The sequence below is a fragment of the Glycine soja genome, chromosome 13 (genome assembly GCF_004193775.1).
Source record: "Glycine soja cultivar W05 chromosome 13, ASM419377v2, whole genome shotgun sequence".
In the NCBI taxonomy this organism is placed as follows: Eukaryota; Viridiplantae; Streptophyta; class Magnoliopsida; order Fabales; family Fabaceae; genus Glycine; species Glycine soja.
Genome location: NC_041014.1, coordinates 26,062,535 through 26,077,439, shown reverse-complemented (window position 1 = coordinate 26,077,439; position 14,905 = coordinate 26,062,535). Strand labels below are relative to the sequence as shown.

General features: G+C 31.7%; 2 protein-coding genes across 2 annotated transcripts; both read left to right on the top strand.

The window, feature by feature from the left end:
- Positions 1-7,006, top strand: LOC114382715 (carotene epsilon-monooxygenase, chloroplastic-like). Its single transcript, XM_028342295.1, has 9 exons — positions 1-559; positions 1,856-2,152; positions 2,260-2,457; positions 3,272-3,373; positions 4,126-4,266; positions 4,667-4,774; positions 5,608-5,690; positions 5,965-6,127; positions 6,697-7,006. The coding sequence occupies exons 1-9, from the start codon at positions 83-85 to the stop codon at positions 6,730-6,732; spliced, it is 1,605 nt and encodes a 534-aa protein (XP_028198096.1). The 5' UTR covers positions 1-82; the 3' UTR covers positions 6,733-7,006.
- Positions 7,007-9,101: 2,095 nt separating this feature from the next.
- LOC114381739 lies at positions 9,102-11,340 on the top strand. The gene is made up of 5 exons (XM_028340963.1): positions 9,102-9,112; positions 10,280-10,470; positions 10,575-10,631; positions 10,700-10,803; positions 11,024-11,340. Exons 1-5 carry the CDS (start codon positions 9,102-9,104, stop codon positions 11,150-11,152), a joined length of 492 nt encoding a protein of 163 aa, XP_028196764.1. The 3' UTR covers positions 11,153-11,340.
- Positions 11,341-14,905: the final 3,565 nt, after the last annotated feature.

Sequence of the window (14,905 nt, the reverse complement as noted above, 5' to 3'; positions counted from 1 at the left end):
AAAGAGAAAATTAAGGAGTAGTTGGGTGAGTCTTGTAGCGTGGGAAACCGGTGGTTCCATCCCCCACCACCGTTTATCAACAATGCCTTCCTCACTCTCCCTCTCACTCACACCCCTCTCTGTGTTCCCTCCCCGCAGAGTCCCCACTCCTTCTCCAAAACCCTATCGCCTCTCCGTCAAATCCTCCATCAACAAACCCCCTGACGCCGGCACCACCAAGCCCAGCTCCTGGCTCAGCCCCGACTGGCTCACTTCCCTCTCCCGCTCCCTCACCGCCGGCAACGACGTCTCCGGCATCCCCGTCGCCTCCGCCAAGCTCGACGACGTCTCCGATCTCCTCGGCGGCGCCCTCTTCCTCCCGCTCTTCAAGTGGATGCAGGACTACGGCCCCATCTACCGCCTGGCCGCCGGCCCCCGAAACTTCGTTGTGGTTAGCGACCCTGCCATTGCCAAGCACGTGCTCAGGAACTACGGTAAATATGCTAAAGGTCTCGTTGCTGAGGTCTCGGAGTTCCTGTTCGGGTCCGGTTTCGCCATCGCCGAAGGTCCTCTCTGGACGGTAATGCTCGCTTTTTCCATATTGCTTCAATTTTGTTTGTGAGTGTTATAAATTTTGAGAATGGGATTAGTCTCAAGTCAACTTTTTATAGCAAAATCTTACTTACACAAGATAATTAGTACTCCCTGGCGATTTAACATTGAATTTAAATATAAACAAATTTAACTAATTTTATCTTATTTAATGTTATTATTTTTAAAATATTCTTTATTTATTTAATTGTAATTTTACTTGCAATAACTTATTCTTATTCATGAGAACAAGTTCAAATGAATGACATTTTAAATATAATTTTTTTTTTACTTGGAGATTAGGAAAATTATATGATCTTAAATAGTTTTTTTAATTAGTGTAAAATTAGTTATTTTCTGTACCTGTATAAAAGATCCTTTTCACCCGTTACTTTTTATAAGACCCTCTTCTAAAAGTATGATGCATTAATTTCTTTATCCTATAATATCTTTAATTAATTATAATATTTTTTCTCTAAATATTAATTACTCATTGGTGAGAAACAATTAAAAGAAGAGAGAAATGAAGGACAATTTTGGGAGAGCAGTAAAAATAACTGAAAAATTTAATGTGATTAGTTAAATTAACAAATTTTCTTAAAAGGTGTGAATGACTTTTAAGATAATTACAGCAAAATCAACATACTTATCAGTTCTTTTATTGGATGGCAGGGTAGAAACTTTTTACATTGGGGTGCATGCATTGTTTACTTTATTTTTATATAATTAAAATTCATAATAAATAAATTATTTTATATATATATATAGTAAATTATATTACAATTAAAATTCACAATGAATAAATATCTTTGAATTCATAAATTATATTTTAAATTTACGATAAAAAATTAAATTGTGATATGAGGTCATTTTTAACCATCGACAATCTCTTTCAAAAACGGTTGAAATTCAATTTAGAAATATAGGTAAAAGAAGGTAGATTGAACCTAACAGGCTATCTATAAGATCAATATATAGATAAAAATAATAAGAGAATAATAGTTTGAGAGAGAACTTTCTCCCTAATTGCAAAAGTAGTATGTGAAATGCACGTCCAAAGGAAAGAGGGAAAAAAAAGATAATATTCAAAATGTATGATAGACAGAGTGGGAAGAGTGATGCTTTCACTCTCCTAATTGTATATTCTAATTCATAGTATGGGACTAGATATAAATTATTTACTCATATATGGTTAAATTGGTTTTAGTTGGGCTTCTTGTCGTGATTTTATAGATTATTTTGGGTGACAGGTTCGTTGTTACAACTGTTTTGTGATCTATATTAGGCAAGGCGCAGGGCTGTGGTTCCATCTCTTCATAAACGGTACTTGTCTGTTATAGTGGATAGGGTGTTTTGTAGATGTGCTGAGAGATTAGTGGAGAAGCTACAACCTGATGCACTTAATGGAACTGCTGTTAACATGGAGGCGAAGTTTTCGCAGTTGACTCTTGATGTTATTGGTTTATCTGTATTTAACTATAACTTTGACTCGCTCAACACGGACAGTCCTGTTATTGAGGCTGTTTACACTGCATTAAAAGAGGCAGAGGCTCGATCAACCGATCTTTTACCCTATTGGAAGGCAAGTTTTTTCCAATCTTACTTTCATGACATGGATTTTCTTTCCTTGTTTGTTATGTCATGTGTACATGTGTATATACATATTTTTTTTTCTCTTTGATGTTACAGTTTAAATTTCTTTGTAAGATAATTCCGAGACAAATAAAGGCTGAAGAGGCTGTTAGCGTTATCAGGAAAACTGTTGAAGATCTTATTGAAAAATGTAGAGAGATTGTAGAATCTGAGGGTGAAAGAATTGATGTCGAGGAATATGTGAATGACAGTGACCCTAGTATCCTCCGGTTCTTGCTTGCCAGCAGAGAAGAGGTTTGTTGTATGCCTATATTTTATTGCTGACATTTACTGTGTTTTTAACAGTGTTCTTGTGAGGGTTGCTGTATATTCTAAATGTACAATAATAGAGATAGAGATTTGATGTGAATTAAATGAAATATAAATTTCTATGCACTGTTTGTACACTGCCAACCAATAAAAAATCATTGTTGGTATGACTTTTAATGTAGTTATTGTGAAAGTCAACAAATTTACTATACAGTTTGTGATTAAATAACAGTGTAAAACTATTCATTGTTAGTGTATAGACTATTTACTCATAATTTTATGGGCGAATTAATGATTGTATGTGAATACTGAACACTCTGGTCAAGGTAGTAATGTTGATTGATCATAACACAGTCAAGCAAATGTCATCCTGTAATTCTTTGTTATTTACTTAAGAATGTTCATTTCTTGCCATATTTTTCTTGTTCATTATGTTACTTTTTGAAAAGTTTTGAACCATAATATTTCTGATTTCTAGACTTCTGGTTGTGGACATATTCCATAAGGAGATAAATTATGGATTTTCAGTTTTCATGTGCGATTTGTGCTTACTGCTCAATCATTTGAGTTTATCAGCATAATTTAGTATTTTAGTTACACTCCTAAGTCCCAAATATGAAGGTCTATGCTGCCACCACTTCTTATAACATGCTATATCACTTGATGATGACATTTACTGTTCTTTTTCTTGGTCATTGATCATCACAACCTTGTATAATCTACATTTATAGTATGGAGAACTTTTTTCTTTGGATCTCTGTTCTCCATTTTTATTTATATTTGATGGTTCTACATGTAGGTTTCCAGTGTGCAATTAAGGGATGATCTTTTGTCACTATTAGTTGCTGGTCATGAGACCACCGGTTCAGTGCTGACCTGGACACTTTATCTTCTAAGCAAGGTATCATCTTTGTTACCCCCATCTCCAATTTTATGAATTGACTGCAAAGCTTCTTTCCCATTCTCATTAATATCAATAAGTTGCTGTTGTATATTTTTCATGGGGTAATGTGGGAATTGATTATGTGCATCATTTTCATGATCCTCCTGCTACATAGTTACTGACTTTCCTTTTGAACCTTAAATTAGTTATCCAATTAATCTAGCTGTTAATGTGGAAACTTGGAAATCATAAAACCAGTTTAACCTGGTTCAAAGATATTAGACCAAATTACACTAACACCCCATGGGATTTCTTGAGATTGCACACAACCTCATGCTTTTTTGTTTTTAATATTTACAACAACCTTCCTCATAGGAGTATGCAATGTAATGTGTTTCTTAAGTAGGGGTGTCAATGTAATTTACATGGGATGTCAACGTAATGTTTTTCAAACAATTAAGCAGGGTTAGTATAGGGGTAAAGAAGGAAAGGGTTATTGGGAGAAATTTAATGAAACTTCAGGAGGTGTTAATGTAATTTACTCAAGATGTTAATATCAAAAACATTGTTCAATGACCTAAGAACCATCTAATTATTTTTTTCAGCTTCCAGCATTATTTAAGGACTGAACATTATTGATTGTTATTTTGAATTTACTCAATTTAGTATGTTTATAGAAATGTCTCATAACGTACTATTGTTAGTATTTAGCAAAAAACAAGAGCTCCGTCGTGATATTGCCCCTCAAATTATGAGCTCTATTTATGCAGGATTCTTCGTCATTGGCAAAAGCACAAGAAGAGGTAGACAGAGTTTTACAGGGAAGGCGTCCTACCTATGAAGATATTAAAGATCTTAAGTTCTTGACACGCTGCATTATTGAGTCACTCCGTCTCTATCCTCATCCTCCGGTAGGTTGCAATGTTTCTCAATATAATGATTTATAGTAAGAAACATATATTTGAGAGGGAAAATATCTGTATCATCTTTTGTGTATGACAGGTCTACACTTGTGATAGTTTATGCTTGTTATGAAAATTAGTTAGCTTGGTAACGTTAACATACAAGCTTAATTCCAAGTTTTTTATTCTCTTCAGTATCAAACAGAAAAAAACTAAATTCTAAGTTAGTAGGTAAAGGCTTATTTGAATGATCTTTATTATATCTCTGAACAGTTTAAGTTCACAGCTATATGTCTTACTCTCTCAAATATGCTTTATTGGAACTGGCGTTGTCAAATATCTTTCGCTAATGTTACAATTTCTGTTCTTATATAATTTCTGTTCTTATATAACCTTATGCATCCTTAAGGTATTGATAAGAAGAGCTCAAGTTCCTGATGAGCTTCCAGGTGGTTACAAACTCGATGCTGGTCAAGATATTATGATCTCTGTATACAACATACATCGTTCTTCTGAGGTATTACATGGTGTTTTCAAATGTAAAATGCTTTCTTTTGTGGGTCAAATGCAGCTTCTCACTTTCTGTTTGAATGCATCCAAATCTGTATACTTTGTTATAAAATTTGGTAATGGAATTTTAAATCACAGTCTTGTTCTGTATTGGGTAGCTGAGTAATCAGCAGAGGAGATCCCTTGTTTCATATGCTGCCTAAAAGTTTTATTTACTATGGCCTATTGTGTGATAAGACCTCTTAAATGATTGCCTCGCTACTGTTCTGCTTTTGTTAACCTTCATTATTTTATGACCACTCCTTGAAGTAGCTGAATTGTGCCATGGTCAACCATCTGTTTTGTTACAGTACCCACATCTTAAGGCTATGTCTATTGCAATCAGGGTTACGAGACTGCATAGAGCCTTCAATGTTTTATTTAATTGAGTAATTTAAAATGGTTAAAACCTGTTCTGTTCCATTTCAAAACGAAGCTTTCATTTTCTTGTTTTTCCCTTTTTATTTTGATGGATGGGAGGAGAAAAGAAAGAAAAATAATACTTTGGATGACAAAACAAGTTCGATTCTAGGGCATCAAAAAGTTGTCCTCTGTTTCTGTCTTTTTTTTTTTGTATTTTCTGTCTCTGTTTTTAGTATAGAAATAATAGTATCATTAAAAGCAATTTGCTGTGATGATAAACACAAGTTATTTCTATCTCTCAGTTGATGTATATTTTTTTTTATTTGCTATTTTGGTAGATTAAATCTGATATGCACGCTGTTGCACAGTCAGAATGTTATTTTTTGCTGTCTAAATTCACTATTTTGATCTATTCTATAAATTTCATAATTTTGCAAGGTCTGGGATAGGGCTGAAGAGTTTGTGCCAGAAAGATTTGATTTGGATGGTCCAGTTCCAAATGAAACAAATACAGATTTCAGGTTTGCATTATTGTTACAGTAATAATTCTTGCACTCCACAAAAGTGACAAAAATTACACCACTGTGGTAGCTAGTTACGTGTGCCTTACATGCTGGTGACTCTTCATTTCTCTTCTCCCTATTGAATCATTTTCCTACTAAATTGCATCAGTATCATTATTTAATTTTTCTTGTGTGGGGGAGAAGGGATGGTTCATTCTGCTTATTTTTTCTGTGGAATATTTTTGTTTCTATATCTTAGTTTGCTTAAATTTTGAGTCAAAACATGCTACAGATTCATTCCATTCAGTGGAGGCCCCCGCAAATGTGTTGGTGATCAGTTTGCTTTAATGGAAGCTATAGTTGCTCTTGCAATCTTTCTACAACACATGAACTTCGAACTTGTTCCTGATCAGAATATCAGTATGACAACAGGAGCAACAATACATACGACGAATGTAAGATTATATAATTTTTTCTTTGTGATTGGTTTTCTACAAGTGACTTGTTTATATGTTTTGCAACTCTGTTTGCAAGAGGGTTTTTTTTTTTTTTTTTTTTTTCTATCAGCAAAACTAAGTATATATATTATAAGGGGAAAATGGACAGGCACCAGTGTTTGCAAGAGTGTGATGAGACCAAAAGGAAATGTCAAGGGTCCATTTACTTTGAGAAAATGTTTTCTATTTCTATTTCCTGTTTTGACTTTTAATTGCTTAAATGTCACTTGCTTTCACGTTGTTTCCTGTTTTGAAAAAGTTTGTCTAAACAGTTGAAACAGTACAAACTTTTGAAAACAGAAGACAAAGTAAAATTAAGGTGACATTTTTATAATTAAAAGTAAAAACGTTTTTGCTAGCCAAATGATTCCTAAATTATTTAGGTCTTCACCAGCTTCATTTTTCTTCCTTCTTTATTTTTGTTAAAAAGAGGAAGATTTTTTTTTTTAATTTCTTCGCTTTGAAAAGCTTCATTTACATTTAACCAGTATTTTCTACTGTGCCTTAATAGAATTTTGTTTTTGCAGGGCTTGTACATGAAACTGAGTCGACGGTTGAAATAGTAATATTTGTTCATCTTCGCATAGGCTGCTAAATTGTCTATAACTATCGGCGTATCAAATTCTTTCGATTTTCTCATTTTTAGCTAGTTAATATACCACAAGGTAATCCAGTAAATATGTATTTGATAGCAATTATTTTCCGCGGTCAAATAATTTATTTATATTTTCTAAATGTTGTAAATAAGTTTAATTGAATGAATTACGAAGTGAAGAACTATTGTAGACAAGTCCAGGTTATGGAATCATGTTTCCAACTTAATTGCGGGGTTTTCCATCCATCAATCTCTATTAAAATAGAGTACATTTTCAAGGAATGGGAAATGACCTAATTTATTCTTTCTTTAAAATAATGTGCTATTTTAACTTCTTTTTTTAACGAAAAGACCTAATTTTAGTATTTAAAAAAAGTATAGGATCTAATTAGAGCATTTGTAATTTAGGGATCAAATTGAGTATTTTAAATAATTTAGAGATCTAATTAGTAATTAAGTGAACTTATAATTGAAGAAATGAAAATAAAATCAATATAATAAGTCATTCTTTATTGACCGGCCTATGATCATTTTGGGGAATTTATATAAATAGCTGGTGAGTAAAAAAAATGAAGCTTGTGAAGACCTAAAATTTATAACGTAAATTTAATACATATATAATAAATTTTGTAATAATTAATTTTGATTTAATAATATTTTTTTTACATATATAAATTTTAAATAAAAATGATAAGTTCAATAAAAATTTATATATGTAAAAAAATACATTATTAAATCAAAATTAAATGTTACAAAATTTATTATGTAAACTTATATGTGTATTAAATATACATTAAAAATTTTAGTGTTATACAAAGTAATATTAATTATTTTTTTTATATAATTGTTTTATTAGCTTAGTTGACTAGAGTATTATATCGCTAATAACATGAAAGTCGTAAGTTTGAGACTTGCATGGGCTATTATTTTTAAATTATTTTGTAAATATGATGAGTGGAGAAAGAAAATCTCTACTTGTTTGCATCCAATCCGGATGTGAAGTCCTTACTTGCAGCCCTAGGTAAGGCACGGATTTTTTAATCATATAATGACTATCATTTTTTTGTTCCCCTAGGATGTGTCTGATTTGTAAAAAAATAAGAAACTAGACAATACAAAAATAGTTGTCTAATGTTTGGTTAAAAAAAGATGACTGAGAGACATTAGAAAATAAAGAATGATGGATTCAATAAATATCTAAAAACTTGTAACTCATCAAATTTCATACAACTTTTTGTCCGGTGTCTAACAAAAGTAAAAATACAATATTATCCATATTTTTTGACTTTTTATTATCTCACCCTTTTTTTTTCTCTTCCTTCCCTTCTTCTTCCCTTTCGTTTTTCATTCTTTCTTTCTTCTTTATGCTGGTTTGTTTCACTTCACCTCGCTAGTGGCCACCTTAGCTGTCGACGAGGACCGTATGGATTGTTGTTGTTCTTTTTTTGCTCATTATTTCTTTCTTTTCAATGTTAATTTATCCAAATGTTCCCATCATCATCTTCCTCCTTCTTGCTATATTTTTTTTCTTCTTTTGGCCAACTCTAGCAAGACCGCGTTGCATCGCCATGTTATCGTTGTCATCGTCATGACCCTGTGGCGGCCTCGCACTACCAAGCCCTACACCCGGTGGCATCAGGGGTCGCACCTCCTCCGTGGAGATGCCTATCTTTTGTTGCGTTGTCAAGGTGCTGCTAATGCATCTAGGATTTTTCAACCCATTCCTTTACTTGCGGATTGGGTTGCGTTGGGTTGCTCTGATCCAATTCCAACCCTAACCCAAAAAAAGAAAATAAAAAAAGAATTGAAATGGATGGGAAAGGCGAGCCTCATCTAAATTAAAATAAATACTCCAAAGATATAAAATATGATAAACTATTATTAGTTTACTTACGCAGTTTGTTTATTTATTTTGAATTATTTTTTAATTTATAATATGATACTTATAAGATATAATTAAAAATATATCAACATAATCAATAAATTGTAAAAAAATTTATAACAATAAGTCTAAAATAATGATTTAAAATATATCACAATATTAATTATAAATATTAGTAAAGTATGATAATAAATTTTATGTTAAATAATAAAACAATTTTAAAAGTTTCAAAATCCTGTTTTATATATTTTTCTAGTGCAAACCAAACATTGCATAGTACAAAGGTAATATAGTAAAATTTATATTATTTTGTCCAATACATAAATGCATCAAACAAGATATAACACAAAATTACTTGTATTGTGCATCGACCACCAAATATTATATAGTACAAAAAGTTATTATATGACTCACCTACTTTGTGCATTTAAAAAATCATTTCACCATATATAAAAATGAGGGTCCGGTATGTGATGTTTTGAGGATATATTTTAAGGTCATATTTTAATTTTTTCTCTCCATCTAAACTAATTCTCATTGTTTTCAAAATTTTGTTTATCCCTTTTTATAAGACTCTTTTCTAATTTTTAGATGTATTAATTGTTTTTTTCCTACATATCCTTACTTAATATTCTCTCTCCAAATATTAATGAAAAATGAGAAACAATTAAGTGAATAGAGAGATACGAAAAAATAATTTTGAAAGGATAATATAATTAATTGACATATTTAAGGTGATAAATTAAATTAACTATTTTTCTTAAGGGACGTGAATTAATTGAAAAAAATCTTATAATTAAAAACATAAGGAGTATGTATGTAGCGAAACATTGGTAGTTTTGGAAAGGATGATAATAGCCAATTTTTAACTTATATTAATTATGTAAGTTTTATTAATACATAAAATTGTTTGAATACTTTTTCTCAAAGTTAAAAATTGATTACATTTAAAAAGAATTTAATTATAATGTATTAATAATATAAATATTCTTTACAGTATCATCTAATTATAAATTATTATGTATAATAAGAATCTTATTTTTTGTAGTAATTACTCTAAAAGATATATTTAAGAAGATTTTAAATTAATTAATAGTACGAAAATATTTACACCGGAAAATCATGAAAATTAAACTCCTAAAAAACCTATCAAAATAATGAATAAATAATACATATTCTTATAGGGTAAATTTTTTTACAGACATCAAATCACAAATCATCATATTTGATAAAATTTTTAAATTTTTATAATAACTAACTTAAATGTATAATTGGCTGGTGATGCAACTTTTTTTACTAATAATCACTACTAAAAAGAGGTCTTTTTACAACACGTTTTCGACGACAGCCACGAGAAAGTCATCTTAGTATATAAGGCGGTAGCATTTTCGTAAATATAAAAAACATTTCAATTACATAACCGCAAAATGATGACAGTTTTCACAAAAAACCGTCGTCAAAATCGAATATTCAAAAAGACGATTTTTTTTAGATGGAGGACCAATGTTCATTTTTGTTTACACTGTTCGCGCCTCTTTGGCTGCGCTCACTCATTTTTACTTCGAAGGTTCTAGATCGAAGAGTACAAAGGAAAAGCCATACAAAGGTTGAACTTCTTTCTCCGATCCTAAAGCCACCCGCGGAGGAGGAGAAAAAACCCCAAAAGGAAGAAAAGCCCAAATCAGAGGAGAAGAAACTACTCAACAAGGTTTTCACAAAGCTACTCGACAAGGTCCTCCTGGAGCTCCTCGACCGTGTCGTCAAGTCCCTCAACGTCTGTAATCCCGTCACCCTTAGCCTCGACGCCGTCAAGAACCCTTGGAGGTGCTCTTGTTCCTACCGAGTCTAAATCACTCTCAACCTCAAAGGTACCTTTTTTTTTCTTTTTTCTCTCATCTCACTTTCACTCACCTTTGCATTGCATCCAGGGCTCAAATATAAGTACAAGCCCGTCAATCTGTTGAAGGGAGAACAATCTCGCCCTGGTTTGTTTTTTAACCCTAACTTTCCCAATTTGCAAATTATTCATTCATTAACTTTCCAACCATTATAGGCGAGTTGCGTAGAACAACAAGAACACCTGAGGCTGTATTTTCTGAGTGTCTGTTGTCAAGGCTATACCGTTTAAAGCAAACCCATAACAAATATCAGCATATGGTATGAGTTCTTGTCCACAACTATTATTTCTTTTTCCCTTACTTTTAGTCCTCTTTCACATCTTAACTTCAATAGTTATTCTTAAACTTAACTATAACTTGTGACACAAAAAAGGAAAATAACCAACTTTAGAATAATATTAATTAAGAAATTGCATTAGGCAAAACTAGATTAGGACTTCTGCTTTGTTTCCATTATTTAATGGCCTTTATGCTTGTAGGACACATTCTTGGGGGAAATTCTAGGCGCAGTTGTCTTGGCTGATGGCCTTTTGGAACTTGTCTTTTTTGGGTGGATTTTACTTGCAATGCAGAGGGTTCAAAATCCACCAGAAGCAACTTGTGACTAGGTTGGCAATGCCCAAATAGTGTGAGGATAACTTGTGATCTTACCAAAAGTTGTAAAAAAAACTATTAAATTAGGGGTTTAATAATTTTGGTTTGAAGAATTGTTTTTCTTCTTATTTCAAAGCCATTTATAATTATACCATGCATATATATTGTGTGCTTTTGGTGCAACTTATAAGCATTTAGTGAATCTATTTTTCCTTGATTACTAACTTGAGCCATTCACAATCATCCTAATTTCTTTGTTTTAGTCATGATATAGTACTAATTTTAAATTTTGCAATAGCTTAAGGGTAGTATTTGTACTTCTGATGCATGATGTATGTAATTTGCCTATTGGTATGATTTCATGTTGTAATTTATTGACAAATTGCACAGCTTTGGCCTCTTGATCTAGCTTAAAAGTAGTTAAAAAATTAGCCCATTTTTTAACATCTGGAGTTTTTTGCATTAATAGAGAGATCCCAAAACTAGTGAACTTGAAGCCCTATCTTTTGATTTTAATCTATGTCAAGTTGTGGCTACATGGGAACATGTAAGCAACTTAGTATGTGTTTTTGTGATTGTGACTAGTTAGAAGTCTATCATTTTTGTCTTGTTATACACATCCAGATGCTCCTGATATCCTATTTGATAGATATTGTTATTAGACAAGATGCTTCTCAATATGAAAGGATAAGTTTTGATAGGTAAGGAATAACTAATGAATATTCATTGCTCTTGCTGCTTCTTTGCTTTTTCCATCTCCCCTATGTTCTTATTAAATTTTTTTATAGTTTTGTTTTTGTAATATTCTAATTTACTTACTAATTAACAATATCGTAGTGTGTTGTAATTACTAATTTACTTTTTCAGAGTTGGGATTGATATTCCAACAATTGAAGTTCGATATAAGCACCTAAATGTTGAGGCAGAGGCTTAGTGGGAAGTAGAGCTTTGCCAACTTTTGTAAACTTCCTTACTAATAAAGTGGAGGTATGTTTGGTATATTCTAGCTAAGAATTTTGTGTTTCTTTTGTTCTGGAGTTAATTTCACACTCTTAGAATGTTATTCTATTTGGTCTTCTAGAGTCTCTTTACTTCTCTCCATATTCTCAAAGGAAAAAAAGAAACATGTGACTATCCTTAAAGATGTTAGTGGAATCATCAAACCTCACAAGATGACATTACTTTTGGGTCCTCCAAGTTTAGGAAAAACCATATTCCTTTTGGCCCTATCAAGAAGACTTAATCCAAATCTATAGGTAAAAAGAATATTTCTTTTATTTTGATAAAAAAAAAAAGAAGCTATATCATCAATTTTGGTTTAGAAATTGCCCTAAAAAACAAATAAATAATGCTCTGGTTTGTGTTTCTTTTACTGTTTAGCAATTGATCAATTTTATTCCAAAGAAAAATCAAGGAAAAATTGAAGACCAAGATTCCAAAATAGAATTTATGGGTTTGTTTAATGGAAAAAGGACTTACATGTTTTCACTCATGTCTTCGTTGGTAAAAATCTTCATATATGTTCTTCCTAAAATTTCATTTTATTTAATAACTTATAAGGAGGATGAGCATAAATGAACACTTAAAGGCTATATCACCCTGCCAATGGGCAAGTAGCCTAGACATTGACTATTTCAGTTTATTTTCATATGCTTTAACATCTATCCACTTGAATATGTTTATATATGTTATGCCAGCTAGGTTATCTAAGACGTGGCTGCAAATTTTTTCTCACCTATCATCAATTTTTTTGTGCATTTTAGGTAATTAGCATTAGTTTTATTTTCAAACAATGTTTTCCTTCTGGAGGACTGCCTAAAAGTTGGGATAATTAATGTAGAAGCAAAACTTCCAAGATTATTTTGATGATGCCAAAGATTTTTAAAAAAAGATACATTCAAACAAGATTAAAGAAATCAAGAAGATTCAAGTGAAGATTCAAGAAAAGACTCAAGATATACAAGAACCTCAAGAAAAACATCAAGATAAGTATAAAAGAATTTTTCAAAGAAAAGATTGAATAACACAATTTGTCCAAAAGAATTTTTCAAAGAAAAATCTTTTACCAGAGTTTTTACTCTCTGGTAATCGATTACCATAAGGCAGTAATCGATTACCAGAAACTCAAAACAATTTTATAACTGTTTTACAAAGAAGTAATCGATTATCATGGGCATGTAATCGATTACCAATATTTTTGAATGTTGAATTTCAAATCTCAAGAGTCACAACTTGTGACAAAATATTTTCAAAATAGTGTAATCGATTACACAATATCTATAATTGATTACCAATGGTTTTGAGCGTTGGATTTCAAACTTCAACATGAAGAGTCACAACCTTTGATAAAATAAACTGTGTAATCGATTACACTATTATGGTAATCGATTACTAATGACTGGTTTTGAAAAATTGCCAAGAGTCATAACTTTTAAAATGACTAATTTTGAAAAATTTCCAAGAGTCACAACTTTTAAAGTGACTGGTTTTAGAAGAAATTGTCAAGAGTCATAACTTTTTTAAAGTGACTGGTTTTGAAAAAATTGCCAAAAGTCACAACTTTTAACATGATTTCTTCAAGAGCCATCAAATGACTATAAATATGTGACCATGACAGGAATTTCAGAATATTGATTAATGCTAATTTCTCAACATCTTTCTAAAAGTTTTTGTTCAACACTTGCTTTGTCAAGAAAAGTTCATTGGGTAAAAACTTGTGCTATTCTATTTTCTTCCTCTCCTCCATTCTTACAAAAAGCTTTTCAAGAGACCTACTCTTGGTGACTGTTTTTAAGAAAAGGTCTACTTGGTTGAAACACTGAACACAAGGGACCAATGTTCCTTGGGTTCATTGCAAGAAGCATGATTTACTTCTTGGTTGATCATTGGACACAAAAGACCAACATCTTTTGGGTTCATTGCAAGAAGTAGGTATAACTTCTTAGTTGTTATCACTGGACACAAGGGACCAACGTTCCTTGGGATTCATTGCAAGAAATGGAAATAACTTCTTGGTTGTAATCACTGAACACAAAGGAGGGAAGTCCTTTGTGGTTCATTGCTTGTAAAGGATTTTACAAGGATAGTGAAAATCTCAAGCGGGTTGCTTGGGGACTGGACATAGGCACGGGTTGTGGCCGAACCAGTATAAATCCGGTTTTGTATTCTCTCTTTCCTTAATCTCTTTTACTTTCTATTGTGTTTATATTTCTTTAAGTTTAGTTCTCCTTATTTGTTATTCAAGTAACTTACAATTAAAGAAATAATTGAATCTAGGGAATATCTAAGAAAGGGAAGTTTTCAATTAGGAATAGTTAACGAAATCTTAATTCAACCTCCCTTCTTAAAATTTCTGAGGCCACTTGTCCAACAATTAGTGTTCAATAATATCTTTTAAGATATTTTTCTTTTACATAATCCAAGGATTCGTTTGAATGTCTTTAGAGTTTTAATGACATAATTCTAGTGCTTATAAAAAAATAAATCAGTTTATTGCTTTTTTATTTATTTTTTTAATATGAAACCATAACTTGTAGTGTCCAACAACCATAGTTCCATTCTTTGGAGATCAGTTCTTTTGGAGAGATAGAATATATGACAAAGAATTGGGACCAGCCCCAATCCCAATATCTCAGCTCAATGTTGAGAATTTATCAAATGCCATAAGATTCATGCTCTGACCAGAGGTGAAATTAAATTTTATTCATCCATTTTTTGTTTCCTCCTACATACTCTATAAACATAATGTGTAATAGTTAGTGCAATTG